The 14,101-nt window shown below is 43.1% G+C and overlaps 1 protein-coding gene across 1 annotated transcript in view; it reads left to right on the top strand.

Moving 5' to 3' along the window:
• Positions 1-12,759, top strand: part of sall3b (spalt-like transcription factor 3b) — a 32,780-nt gene extending 20,021 nt beyond the window's left edge. Inside the window, exons 2-4 of the mRNA XM_061896978.1 lie at positions 8,158-10,932; positions 11,016-11,326; positions 11,403-12,759. Of these exons, the coding sequence (XP_061752962.1) occupies positions 8,158-10,932; positions 11,016-11,326; positions 11,403-11,789 (3,473 nt within the window). The 3' untranslated portion in view covers positions 11,790-12,759. The remainder of the gene's footprint in view (positions 1-8,157; positions 10,933-11,015; positions 11,327-11,402) is intronic.
• Positions 12,760-14,101: the final 1,342 nt, after the last annotated feature.

The following is a 14,101-nucleotide window of genomic DNA, read 5'->3' as shown; positions in this document are numbered from 1 at the left end:
TATTATAATTAACTGTAAAATCACAGCTGATAGTTGTAACTTAATTACAAATAACTGTAAAATCACAGCTGGTAGTTGTAATTTTATTATAATTAACTGTAAAATCACAGCATGTAGTTGTAACTTTATTATAAATAACTGTAAAATCACTTCTGACAGTTGGAACTTTATTACAAATAACTGTAAAATCACAGCATGTAGTTGTAACTTTATAATGATAAACTGTAAAATCACAGTAATTTGTAACTTTATTATAATTAACTGTAAAAATCACAGCATATAGTTGTAACTTTATTATAATTAACTGTAGAATCACAGCTGATAGTTCTAACTTAATGGTAATTAAGTGTAGAATCACAGCATATATCCATTTTCTACCGCTTATTCCCTTTCGGGGTCGGGGGGGGCGCTGGCGCCTATCTCAGATACAATCGGGCGGAAGGCAGGGTACACCCTGGACAAGTCGCCACCTCATCGCAGGGCCAACACAGATAGACAGACAACATTCACACTCACATTCACACACTAGGGCCAATTTAGTGTTGCCAATCAACCTATCCCCAGGTGCATGTCTTTGGAGGTGGGAGGAAGCCGGAGTACCCGGAGGGAACCCACGCATTCACGGGGAGAACATGCAAACTCCACACAGAAAGATCCCGAGCCTGGATTTGAACCCAGGACTGCAGGAACTTCGTATTGTGAGGCAGACGCACTAACACCTCTGCCACCGTGAAGCCCATCACAGCATATAGTTGTAACTTAATTATAATTAAGTGTAAAATCCCAGCTGCACGCACATGGTGATTTATGAATGCACCTGCGGATATCACTTCAAAAAAGGCACGCGGCGGCGCTCTTACTTTGAAGTACAAATTCAGTGGTGCATGAGCTAAGCTGCAATTAGCACGCGGAAGCAGGTGGCCGACGCCATTGTTGTCCCTCAACTGCGGGAACAAACATATTTTCATTTCAAAAGCGAGCGGGTAAATTTTTTTTTTAATATTCCTCTCCCCTCGCGTGAAACGACCACGCGCTGAAGTCGGAGTTGAGTCTTCCCCCATCTGCTCTTTCTGCTCTGCTAACCCTGTGAAGCCGACAAGTGGCTTATCAGCGGAGTACTTACAAGCAGACACGGTGTGGAGACATAAGAGGCGGAGTGGACGCATTTTGGCCTAAAAAGTAAAGATAAATGTGAAGTTATAACACTGAAGAACTGAGCAAGAGGTGCTTTAAAACAGTTACTTCTAAATCACAAATCCTCAAATAAAGTAAGTTTCTTACAAGTAGCATTATCACTGGAGGAGGAAGAGGCGTAGCTAAACCTGCTTCACTACACACCGTAGGCTAAAACTCCTCAATGTAAACAAACGGGTGGATCGATACATTCATCGACTGTAACGATACCAGGTAAAGGAGCCGTATCTAGTCGATACGACAATGATTACCGCTCTATCAACCAAGCCACACCGCCAATATGCATTTGGTACCGGTACCAAAATATTGGTATCGGGACAACCCTACAGGACACACCGCTGTAAATTATGCATATTTCAAATTGTTTCTATTCCACAATGTCCTTGTTAGCGTCTTAACCAATCCCAGCTGCATTCAGGCAGTATCGATTCGCGTAAAATTAAAACGGTGCCATCTTTCGGTACGTTCCCTGCGCGTGCCGTCAGACGTAAACAACGACTCACTCAGTAAAGGCCCCACTCTTCCCAATTTACCATAGACAATAATAATAATGATAGATTTTATTTGTAAAAAGCACTTTACATTGAGCAAACAACCTCTAAGTGCTACAGTGTATTAAAAAAAAGTATAAAAAGATAATAAAAATAAAAAGTAGAACATCCTAACAGCTAGTACTAATATGCATACATCTAAAAAAGAGGCTTTTTTAAAAAAGAATGAGTTTTTAAGCCTTTTTAAAAGCATCCACAGTCTGTGGTGCCCTCAGGTGGTCAGGGAGAGCGTTCCACAGATAGCTTTTATTTGTAAAAGGACTTTACATTGAGCAAACAACCTCAAAGTGCTACGGTGCATTTAAAAATAAAAAAACAAACAACAACGCGAGAACCACAAATAGCTGCCCCCAAAAAGTAAAATAAATAGTAAAAAAAATATAGAAAAAAATAGAACAGCCTAACAGCTATAAATAGTATGCATATATCTAAAAACAAAGGCTTTTTAAAAAAAAAAAGGGGTTTTAGGCTTTTTTAGAAAGCGTCCACAGTCTGTGTCGCCCTCAGGTGGTCAGGGAGAGCGTTCCACAGATAGATTGTATTTGTAAAAGCACTTTACATTGAGCAAAAAACCTCAGTGTTACAGTGCATTTTAAAACAAACAACAACACTAGAACCACAAACACGTAAAATAAATAGTAAAATAAAAAAACTACAAAAAAAACTAGAACAGCCTAATAGCTACATATAGTATGCATATATCTAAAAGAAAAGAAAAGAAAAAAAAGAGGCTTTTTTAGAAAAGAAGGTTTTTTAAGCCTTTTTTAAAAGCATCCACAGTCTGTGGTGCCCTCAGGTAGTCAGGGAGAGCGTCCCACGGACTGGGAGCGGCCAAGCAGAAAGCCCGGTCTCCCATTGTTCGTAGCTTTGTCCTTGGAGGTCGGAGGAGGTTAGCCTGTCCGGAGCGGGGGTGTCGTGTGGAGGATTTGAGGGTGAACAGTTCTTTGAGGTAGGGGGGGCACTTCCATGGAGGCACTGGTGGGTTAGTAGGGAGACTTTGTATTCAATCCTGAGTGGAACAGGAAGCCAGTGAAGGGATTTGACAATTGGTGTGATATGGTGGACAGGCTAATATTAGCATTGGCGATTTTGCATGCCGATTTCAACGCCTCCAACTTTGGTAATGAATACCACAACTAAAAGCAGGTGTGTGATAAGTGCAATACTCGAAGTGCAAACACTTTTTAGGGTGCAACACAACACATTCGGCTTCTTGGGAAAAGTTACTTATTTTGCAGGACGTTTTCAACACCCCCAACTTTGGTACTGTAAACCACAACTAAGAGCTGGTGTGTGATATGTGCAATACTTGCAGTGCAAACACTTTGTAGGGCGCAACATAGCACATTCGGCCTCTTGGAAAAAGTGACTTATTTTGCATGGCGTTTTCAGCATCTCCAACTTTGGTAATGAAAACCACAACTAACGGCCGGTGTGTGATAAGTGCAATACTTGCAGTGCAAACACTTTGTTGGGCGCAACATAACACATTTTGCTTCTTGGGACAAGTTACTTACTCTGCATGGCGTTTACAACACCCCCAACTTTGGTAATGTAATCCACAACTAAGAGCTTGTGTGTGATAAGTGCAATACTCGAAGTGCAAATACTTTGTAGGGCGCAACATAACACATTCAGCTTCTTGGAAAAAGTGATTTATTTAGCATGGCGTTTTCAACACCTCTAACTTTGGTATTGTAAACCACAACTAACAGCCGGTGGGTGATAAGTGCAATACTTGCAGTGCAAACACTTTGTAGGGCGCATCATATCACATTTAGCTTCTTGGATAAAGTTGCTTATTTTGCATGGCATTTTCAACACCTCCAACTTTGGTAATGAAAACCACAACTAACAGCTGGTGGGTGATAAGTGTAATACTTGCAGTGCAAACACTTTGTTGGGCACAACATGAAACATTCAACTTCTTGGAAAATGTGACCTATTTTGCATGGCGTTTTCAATACCTCCAACTTTGGTAATGTAAACCACAACTAACAGCCGGTGTGTGGTAAGTGCAATACTTGCAGTGCAAACACTATGTTGGGCGCAACATAAAACATTCAGCTTCATAACACGTTCTTGGGAAAAGTTACTTATTTTGCATGACGTTTTCAACACCCCCAACTTTGGTAATGTAAACCACAACTAACAGCTGGTGTGTGATAAGTGCAATACGTTAAGCGCAAACACTTTGTAGGGCACAACATAACACATTCGGCTTCTTGGGGAAAGGTACTTATTCTGCATGGCGTTTTCAGCACTCCCAACTTTGGTAATGTAAACCACAACTGCTGGTGTGTGATAAGTGCAATACTCGAAGTGCAAACACTTTGTAGGGCGCACCATAACACATTTAGCTTCTTGGATGAAGTTGCTTATTTAGCATGGCGTTTTCAATACCTCCAACTTTGGTAATGAAAACCACAACTAACAGCCGGTGTGTGATAAGCACAATACTTCCACTGTAAACACTTTGTAGGGCGCAACATAACACATTCAGCTTTTTGGATAAAGTTGCTTATTTTGAATGGCGTTTTCCACACCTCCAACTTTGGTAATGAAAACCACAACTAACAGCCGATGTGTGATAAGCACAATACTTCCACTGTAAACACTTTGTAGGGCGCAACATAACACATTCAGCTTCTTGGAAAAAGTGACTTATTTTGCATGGCGTTTTCAACACCTCTAACTTTGGTAATGTAAGCCACAACTAACAGCCGGTGGGTGATAAGTGCAATACTTGCAGTGCAAACACTTTGTAGGGCGCACAATAAAACATTTAGTTTCTTGGATAAAGTTACTTATTTTGCATGAGTTTTCAACATCTCCAACTTTGGTAATGAAAACCACAACTAACAGCCGGTGTGTGATAAGCACAATACTTCCACTGTAAACACTTTGTAGGGCGCAACATAAAAAAATCAGCTTCTTGGGAAAAAGCTACTACCTTGTTAGACAACATACCATAGATAACCTGTACTGTGCTGCCATCTAATGTCTTGGAAGTGCAACTGCATTGCAAATTGAGCAAACAAGACATCATAAATGGACAGCAGTTATCATGATCAGCTGATATCTCAATTTTAAGTGAAATGTGACATATATTTTTATCAAACAATTAACATTTATTAACACACATATAAGTACAGAAAGTTGGTACCTTTGAGTATCGGCATTAAATCCCAGGTACCAGGAATCGGTGCCGTATCAGCAGGAACCTATACACCTTGTACTGGTTCAATAATCAAATAAATTGATTGAATAATCGATTAAATTGATTAGAAAAAGCTTTGATTTATAGTCCGTTCCTTAGATAAACCATTTAACTTAAGTGTAATTAATACAAATTCATAACACCCAGAACGTATGGAGTGCCTGATAATTCAAATACTGTACACAGTTCCCGCACTGCCGCTACAATCGAGCATACATGAGAGCGGTGGTGTGTAAGAGGTTTTTTTTTTTTTTTTTTTTTTGAATAAGTAATCCATCCATCCATTCATCCATCCATTTCCTACCACTTGTCCCATTTGGGGTCGCTGAAGCCTATCTCAGCTGCATTCAGGCGGAAGGCGGGCTACACCCTGGACAAGTTGCCACCGACTACGAAAATAATCAATATCTTCAGCTCTATTTGGAATCAGTTTTTGCTCCAAATTCTCAGTCGACATCAGTCCTAAACAAAAATATCAAAGGGGATGATTTTTGTTTCCTTTTTTTCCCCCTTTTAAATGCCTTTTGATCGGATGATGTCACAGGTATAAATGAGTAAGAACTTAAATTTATGCTAACATTTTGGTATAAACTCAACTCGTCGTGTTTGGAAGAAGAATACTGAGTTGCATCCCAAGAACACCATACCTACTGTGAAGCATGGGAGTGGAAACATCATGCTTTGGGGCTGTTTTTCTGCTAAGGACACATGACGATTGATCCGTGCTAAGGAAGGAAAGAATGAATGGGGCCATGTATCGTGAGATTTTGAGCCAAAACCTCCTTCCATCAGTGAGAGCTTTGAATGGTTGACCAAATACTTATTTTCCACCATAATTTACAAATAAATTCTTTAAAATTCCTACAATGTGAATTCCTGGATTTCACATTCTGTCTCTCACAGTCGAAGTGTACCTATGATGAAAATTACAGACCTCTGTCATCATTTTAAGTGGGAGAACTTGCACAATCGCTGGCTGACTAAATACTTTTTTGCCCCACTGTATGTGTGTGTAGGGAAAAATCACAAGACTACTTCATCTCTACAGAACTGTTTCATGAGGGGTTCCCTCAAAAAAAAAAAAGATCTCCTGATGATTGAGGGAACCCCTCATGAAACACTTCTGTAGAGATGAAGTAGTTTTGTGATTTTTCTCACACACACATATATTGCGCTCTACCACGGTATCGAGCACTATTCTCTGGATAATCTAATATATATATATATATACATATATATATACATATATATATATGTATACATATATATGTACACATACATATATACATATATCCATCCATCCATTTTCTACCGCTTATTCCCTTTCGGGGTCGCGGGGGGCGCTGGCGCCTATCTCAGCTACAATCGGGCGGAAGGCGGGGTACACCCTGGACAAGTCGCCACCTCATCGCAGGGCCAACACAGATAGACAGACAACATTCACACACTAGGGCCAATTTAGTGTTGCCAATCAACCTATCCCCAGGTGCATGTCTTTGGAAGTGGGAGGAAGTCGGAGTACCCGGAGGGAACCCACGCATTCACGGGGAGAACATGCAAACTCCACACAGAAAGATCCTCAGCCTGGATTTGAACCCAGGACTGCAGGACCTTCGTATTGTGAGGCAGACGCACTAACCCCTCTGCCACCGTGAAGCCCCATGTACTATATATATTTTTTTATATATATACACACATATATATAAATAATATACATATATATATATATATAAATAATATACATATGTATACACACACATGTATATTTATATACAAACATATATGCATATATACACATTTACGTATATGTAAATACACACACATATACTGTGTATCCATATATATACACCCACATATATATGTATATACACACACATACATATATGTATTTATACACATACATATATGTATATAAAAATACACACACATATATGTATATATATATATCTATACGCACACACACATGTATACATGTGTGCGCACATTTGCATACACACACACACATATATATATGTATATATATATACATACATATATATATATATATGTATATGTATGTATGTATGTATATATATATACATACATATACATATATATATATATATATATATGTATATGTATGTATATATATATATATATATATATGTATGTATATATATATATATATGTATATGTATGTATATATATATATATATATACATACACACACATATATGTATATATACACACACACATATATATGTGTATACGAATAAATATATATATATACACATATGTTTATGTACATATATACGTATTTATATATATACATATAAACATATTTGTACATATACTAATGTATATAAACATACTTATATATATATATATATATACATATATATATATATAAATGTATATATATATATATATATATATATATATATATATATATATATATATATAGATATATACATGTTTTTAAATGTGTTTTATCAGATTAATTGAACAAAGTAATCAACAGATAACTCAATTACTAGAATAAATGATAGCTGCAGCCGCAAACAGCAGAGAGATATTTACATTTTAATAAATGCACACATGTTCAAAATGCAATTTTAATATTGATGATGTGCCTTTATTTTGAAAAAAAATATCCATTGTTTATTTCAACTATTTTCTCTGAAACACGCACTGATGCTGTTACGTGTGTTTCATCCAAGTACTCGATTAATCAAACATGTTAATCAACACTAAAATAACGGATAGCTGCCAGCTAATGGCAGGGATTTGTTGGTTGTTGTCGCTAAATTTAAACATTAAAATCTCTGAAGTATTTTTCAAGGGAAGTCAAATACCCATTTTTTTGCAAGGAGTTAAATAGACACAAAAAAAATCAATGGAACATATGGAATGTCATTATCTGTCTGAATGCACAATTGAGAGGTCCAGATCACGTTATTGATTTCCCACGGCTGATTGTTAACATCTGAGAACAGCTCGTGTGAGCGTTTGTCGAGCATTTCGGCCGCGCTTTTAAGTGACCTGTTTCATTTCAAAGTGGCGTTGCCTAATAGAAATGAGCTCTTGTGCAGCTGTGCTCTGCGGGTACAAACAATATCAAGGCACTATATTGTCCACAATGGCACAGTTATTTGAGCTTTCCCGTTTGAAGTGCCCGATAAAGCCACTTATTCCACAATATTCTCTTTCCAGGCTCGGAACAAGGCGGGGAGCGAGAGGGATGTACCACCGGGACTGGAAGTCCCCCCCGTGGCGAGGACATGCACGTTTGTGACAAATGCTGCGCAGAGTTCTTCACTTGGACCGAACTGCGGGAGCACCAGACGTCCTGCGTCGAGGATCGCGCCGTTTTGATTATACGGGACAGCGAAGGGATGTACTTTGACGGGGAACCTCTCTCTCCCGTCCCCAGCGTAGTGTCCAGTTACTCGTCTGCGGGGGATGCGGGCCTAGAGCTGGGAGAGACAGTCGGGACCGATAATGACAGTCTGGATAATGCAGAGGAAGGGCTGGATGAAGCCATGGAGCTTGGACATGACCCACGGGACAAACACGCAATCACCTCCAACCCTCCGCGGGCAGAATCCACCGTACCCACCCTGGTTTCAGCCACTTACAGCATACCCAGCACCAACGTGACTCTGGAGATCCTTCAGAGCACCAGGGTGGCCGTCGCCCAGTTCTCCCAGGCGGTCGGCAGTAGCGTCGCTGGAGGGAAGGCCGCTTCAGCTGCCATCCCCGTCATTCTGGAGCACCTGCTCGCTTTGCAGCAGCAGCAAGTCCACCAGCTGCAGCTTATAGAGCAGATCTGTAGCCAAGTCGCAACTATGAACAGGCAGCCAAGCCAGGGGGCGTTAAACCCAGTCTCCAGACCCCTGTCCATCGCAGCTAACCCCTTCCCTTCATCGAACCCCATCTTGCCACTGTCGGGAAGTACGCCCTCTAATGTCAATGACCAGGCTGCTGTTTTAGTGTCTGAAAAGTCACAAAGTCTCCCCTCAGAAACTATATGCAAGCAGTCGGTCTTTAGAGATGCTGTGTGTTCTTCTGTTTCTTTTGAAAATTCAACTCCATCGCGCTCCACTTGCAGCAACATCTCTGCACTGATGTCTCCTTACACTGGCTTGCATGCAAGCAACATTAGCAGCTCTCAGACCCTGAGCTCCCCTAGTCCTCTCACCCTGGGCCCCCCCACTAGCCTCTCCTTCTTGCCTCAGAGCCCCCCCAGCAGCGTCATCTTCCCAAATCCCTTGGCCAGCATCGCGGCCACGGCCAGTGCGTTTGACCCCCTTGCAGCCCTGATGAAGCACAGGAAGGGGAAATCACAGAATGTGTCTTTGTTCGAAAGCAAGCCCGCCCCAGAGGAGCCTTTTTTCAAGCATAAATGTCGTTTTTGTGCCAAAGTGTTTGGCAGCGACAGCGCCCTGCAGATCCACCTGCGCTCCCACACCGGAGAACGGCCCTTCAAATGCAACATCTGCGGCAATCGCTTCTCCACCAAGGGCAACTTAAAGGTGCACTTCCAGCGGCATAAAGAGAAGTATCCTCAAGTTCAGATGAACCCTTACCCCGTACCAGAGTATCTGGACAATGTGCCAACCACCTCTGGGATTCCCTACGGAATGTCTGTTCCCGCGGAAAAACCTGTCTCTTCGTGGTTGGATAGCAAACCTGTCATTGCAACCCTGCCTGCCTCTATGGGTCTTCCACTCTCCTCCACAAGAACCAGCATGGGGGGCTTCAGTGAGCCTTCAAGTGTAGCGCCATCTGTTCCGTCCCTCTGCCAGCCAGCTTCTGCTGAGTGTGTGTCGCCATGCTGGAGAGGCTGTGAAGCTCGTTCGTCTCCACTTTTAGAGAATCGGCTGTCACAACATGAACTAGAAGGGTGTAATATTCTCAAAACAGAGGTGTTGCACCCGCCTCAAAGCTGCCCCCAGATTCTAAGAGGCACTCCAGCAACCAGCAGCGCGGAACCATCCATGGCCTCCACTCCTGAACCTGTAGCATCAGCGTCCCCTGCCTCCAGCTCCCCCTCGCCCCTACCAGTAAATCCAAAAGAGGTCTCACTCTCCCCCGGTGACCCTCTGGACTCTATGCAAACCTCAGAAACCTCAAAGCTCCAGCAGCTTGTGGAGAACATTGACAAAAAGATCACAGACCCCAACCAGTGCGGCCTGTGCCACCGTGTTCTCAGTTGCCAGAGCGCTCTGAAAATGCACTACCGCATTCACACGGGCGAGAGGCCCTACAAGTGCAAAGTGTGCGGCAGGGCCTTCACCACCAGGGGAAACCTGAAAACCCACGTCGCTGTTCACCGAGAGAACCCGCCCGTCCAGGTGCAGCACTCGTGTCCCATCTGCCAGAAGAAGTTCACCAACGCCATAGTCCTCCAGCAGCACATACGCATGCACATGGTCGGGAAGACTCCAGAGTCGGCGCTGCTGGACAGGCTGCAGGAGTTTGACGGAGATATGAATGAGATGAGCTTTGATAGTCCGAGCAGTAATGACCATGACCTCACTGATGATGTTTCCATGGAGGATGATGATGCAGAGAAAGTAAACGATGTAGAAAATGGGGCAGTGTTCAATTCCCCTATATCCTCCCCTCCTGCTGAAAACCAAACAAGGCTGATTGACTCCACAATGAACCTCAGCACTTGCTTTGGCCGTAAATCCTTTACAAACGTCTACAACGACTACGGTCAGCTGCAAATTAAATGCTCTGTGACGGAGAAAGAGATGGAGAACCTGGGCGAACACAGCCCTGCAACTCCGCCTCTATCGCCAGTACGACTGGCTGAAAACCACGGGGTAGACTCTCAAAAACATTTTTTTGCCTCTGTAAAGAAAGAACAACTGCAATCTCCTGCTTCTGTACTCTTGGAAATAAGAGAGACGCAACCCACCAAAATGTGCGCAAAAGAAGAGAGGGCTCACTGTGCATCCATCCAACCAAGACAAATAGGTAAATATTACCGAAGTAAAGTTGTAAAACCGTAAGAAGTTAGTGGGGAGCTCACCAATTTTGTTCTTTATTTTCTTTTTAAGGGCTGCCCGGCCTGACCGACGCATCGTCCAGGTCGATAAAAATGGAGGTGAACAGTCACACCGAGGGCCAGCACCCATCATTTGGTGTGCACATTTCAACAACCTATCCGTCGGTCACCAGCCCAGTAATATCCTCCCTGCTTGGTCCGGCGCCCCCTCGCCGCACACCCAAGCAGCACAACTGCAACGTGTGCGGGAAGAACTTCTCTTCGGCCAGCGCCCTCCAGATCCACGAGCGCACGCACACCGGAGAGAAACCATTTGTCTGCTCTGTCTGCGGCAGAGCCTTTACCACCAAAGGCAATCTGAAGGTCGGCTAATGCTAACTGCTGTTAACTTTGGAATTAGCATGTTTTGCCGTCCTAAAACTCCTGTTGTCCCTTGTAGGTTCATATGGGAACGCACATGTGGAACAACACACCAGCCAGACGGGGCAGGCGGCTATCCGTGGACAACCCCATCGCACTCCTGGGCGGTGACGCCGTGAAGTTCGGGGAAATATTCCAGAAGGACCTGGCTGCCAGAGCGATGAACGTAGACACGGGGTTTTGGAGCCGCTACGCCAGCGCCATAACCAACAGCCTGGCCATGAAAAACAATGAGATCTCGGTGATTCAGAACCGAGGGATCTCGCCGCTTCACCCGATGACCGCAGTCGCGGACAGAATGAATGCTGCAGCCACTCCAAGTCTGTCCAAAAACGGCATGGAACTGGGAAACAGCAGGCATTTTTCTATGCTGATTGACGACAGTAAAGAAATTGGAATCAACTGATGCAATCTATTATGGACATTAAAATATTTGTCAAACATCTTGTTTCCTCTTATATATATGTATTCATACACACACAGTTTTATTAATCGAGAGACACTGGAGTAGGGGATTCACATTTTGCTGTCTTACTTTGCGTTGTATTGATCCGTTGTGGTAAAGAAGGAGCTGAGCCAGAAGGCAAATATCTCAATTTACCGGTCAATCTACGTTCCCATCCTCACCTATGGTCATGAGCTTTGGGTTATGACCGAAAGGACAAGATCACGGCTACAAGAGAGAAGGCGAGAAGCTCTGTCATCCGGTAGGAGCTCAAAGTAAAGCCACTGCTCCTCCACATCGAGAGGAACCAGAAGAGGGGGTTCGGGCATCTTCTCAGGATGCCATCCGGACGCCTGCCAAGGGAGGTGTTTAGGGCACGTATGACCGGTAGGAGACCAAAGGGAAGACCCAGGACACATTGGGAAGACTATGTCTCCCAGCTGGCATGGGGAAGGCCTCAGGATCCCCCTGGAGGAGCTGGACTAAGTGGCTGCGGAGAGGGAAGTCTGGGATTCCCTGCTTAGGCTGCTGCCCCAGAGACCCGACCTCGGATAAGAAGAAGAAGATGGATGGACTTTGCATTGTTTAGGTTGAACAATTACCTGAGAATCCACTCAGCGCTGAGAGCAACGACTGCTCGGAACAAGGGAACATACTGATTGTTCGAATCAATAATGCAAAAAGTCAGCGCTCCCTCCTCTGGACAGCTGCCCATTGCTGCTCGCTGGTTCGAAGCTCATCATATGCTGCTCTGTCTGGAAAACGGTCTTCCTCAACCTACATTGGGGCAGACAAAACCAGTCAGAATGCTCAGCGTAGTACCTCTAAGATCTTTCCGGACCGTGTATTCATAAGTTACCTGCAAATTTGACTGTTGATGCCAGTTTTAATGTTTTTTGACATTAAACGTTCTGCTGCAATCAGTACTCAATATCAACTTCGATGTATTATTATTTTTCATTCATTCCAGCAATACCAATACATACGAATTGGAAAATCAATATATGGAAGAAAACAGACATTTGTTCAGAGCAGTTTTCAACACATTCAAAATACTATGATTTAAGAACTTTATGAACAGTTTCCAGCAATATTTGTTCTGGAAATGGAAAATGTTTATTTATATTTACTGCATGTATGTCAGGGGTGCTCAAACGTTTTCCCCTGGGGGCCACAGACTGACAAATCAAAGGATGCGGGGGCCATTTGGCTAGTTTTCACCTTTAAAACCAGTGAAATATACAGATGTTGTTCAAAGAACAAATGCAAATTCGGTAGGATTGTTGAGGGAATGCAGATGAGCCAAAGCCGAATTGAAATGCTAACAGTTAGCATGCTGGCCGGTTGTGTCAAGTAACAGAAAATATGAGCAAAACTAACCAAAAAGAGTTAGCATGTCAACAGCACTATGCTTACATGCTAACAACAACATGCTCACAGTTAACATTATGGGGTAGAGCGGCTGTGCCAGAAACCTGAGGGTTGCAGGTTCGGTCCCTGCCTCTTACCATCGCTGCCTTTGTGTCCTTGGGCAGGACACTTGCCCTTGCCCCCAGTGCCACTCACACTGGTGCATGAATGATAGGCGGGGATCGGAGGGGCCGTAGGGGCCGCAGCCACACTTCCGTCAGTCTACCCCAGAGCAGCTGTGGCTACGAAAGTAGCTTACCACCACTATTTGTGAATGAATAATGGGTTGTCACTTTTCTGTGAAGTGCTTTAAATGTCTAGAAAAGCGCTATATAAATCTAATTTATCATTATTATTAGTGAAATACCAAAATACATGACACTAGGTGTATATTAGCTGAAAAAGCTAGCGTGCCAAAATGCTAACGCAACATTCGTCAAGTAACAAAATATACAAGTCTGAGGTGTGTCCTTGAAGATTAATTTTAAAAAGCTACCATGTTAACGTTAGCATGTATCAAGTACCAGAATATGACTAAGTGTTATACCTACAAAAAGTAGCTTGAACGAGCTAGCATACCAACATTAGCATGTTGAGAGGTATCATTTGTCAAGCATACATGCCAACCCTCCCGGATTTTCCGGGAGACTCCCGAAATTCAGCGCCTCTCCCGAAAACCTCCCATGATAAATTTTCACCCCAAAATCTCCCGAAATTCAGGCAAAGCTGAAAGCCACGCCCCCTCCAGCTCCATGCAGACCTGAGTGAGGACAGCCTGTTTTCACGTCCGCTTTCCCACAATATAAACAGCGTGCCTGCCCAATGACGTTATAACTGTAGAATGATCGAGGGCGAGTTCTTGG

Source organism: Nerophis ophidion, linkage group LG04 (genome assembly GCF_033978795.1).
Source record: "Nerophis ophidion isolate RoL-2023_Sa linkage group LG04, RoL_Noph_v1.0, whole genome shotgun sequence".
NCBI classification, from domain to species: Eukaryota; Metazoa; Chordata; class Actinopteri; order Syngnathiformes; family Syngnathidae; genus Nerophis; species Nerophis ophidion.
This window is presented reverse-complemented; position numbering and strand designations above follow the sequence as displayed.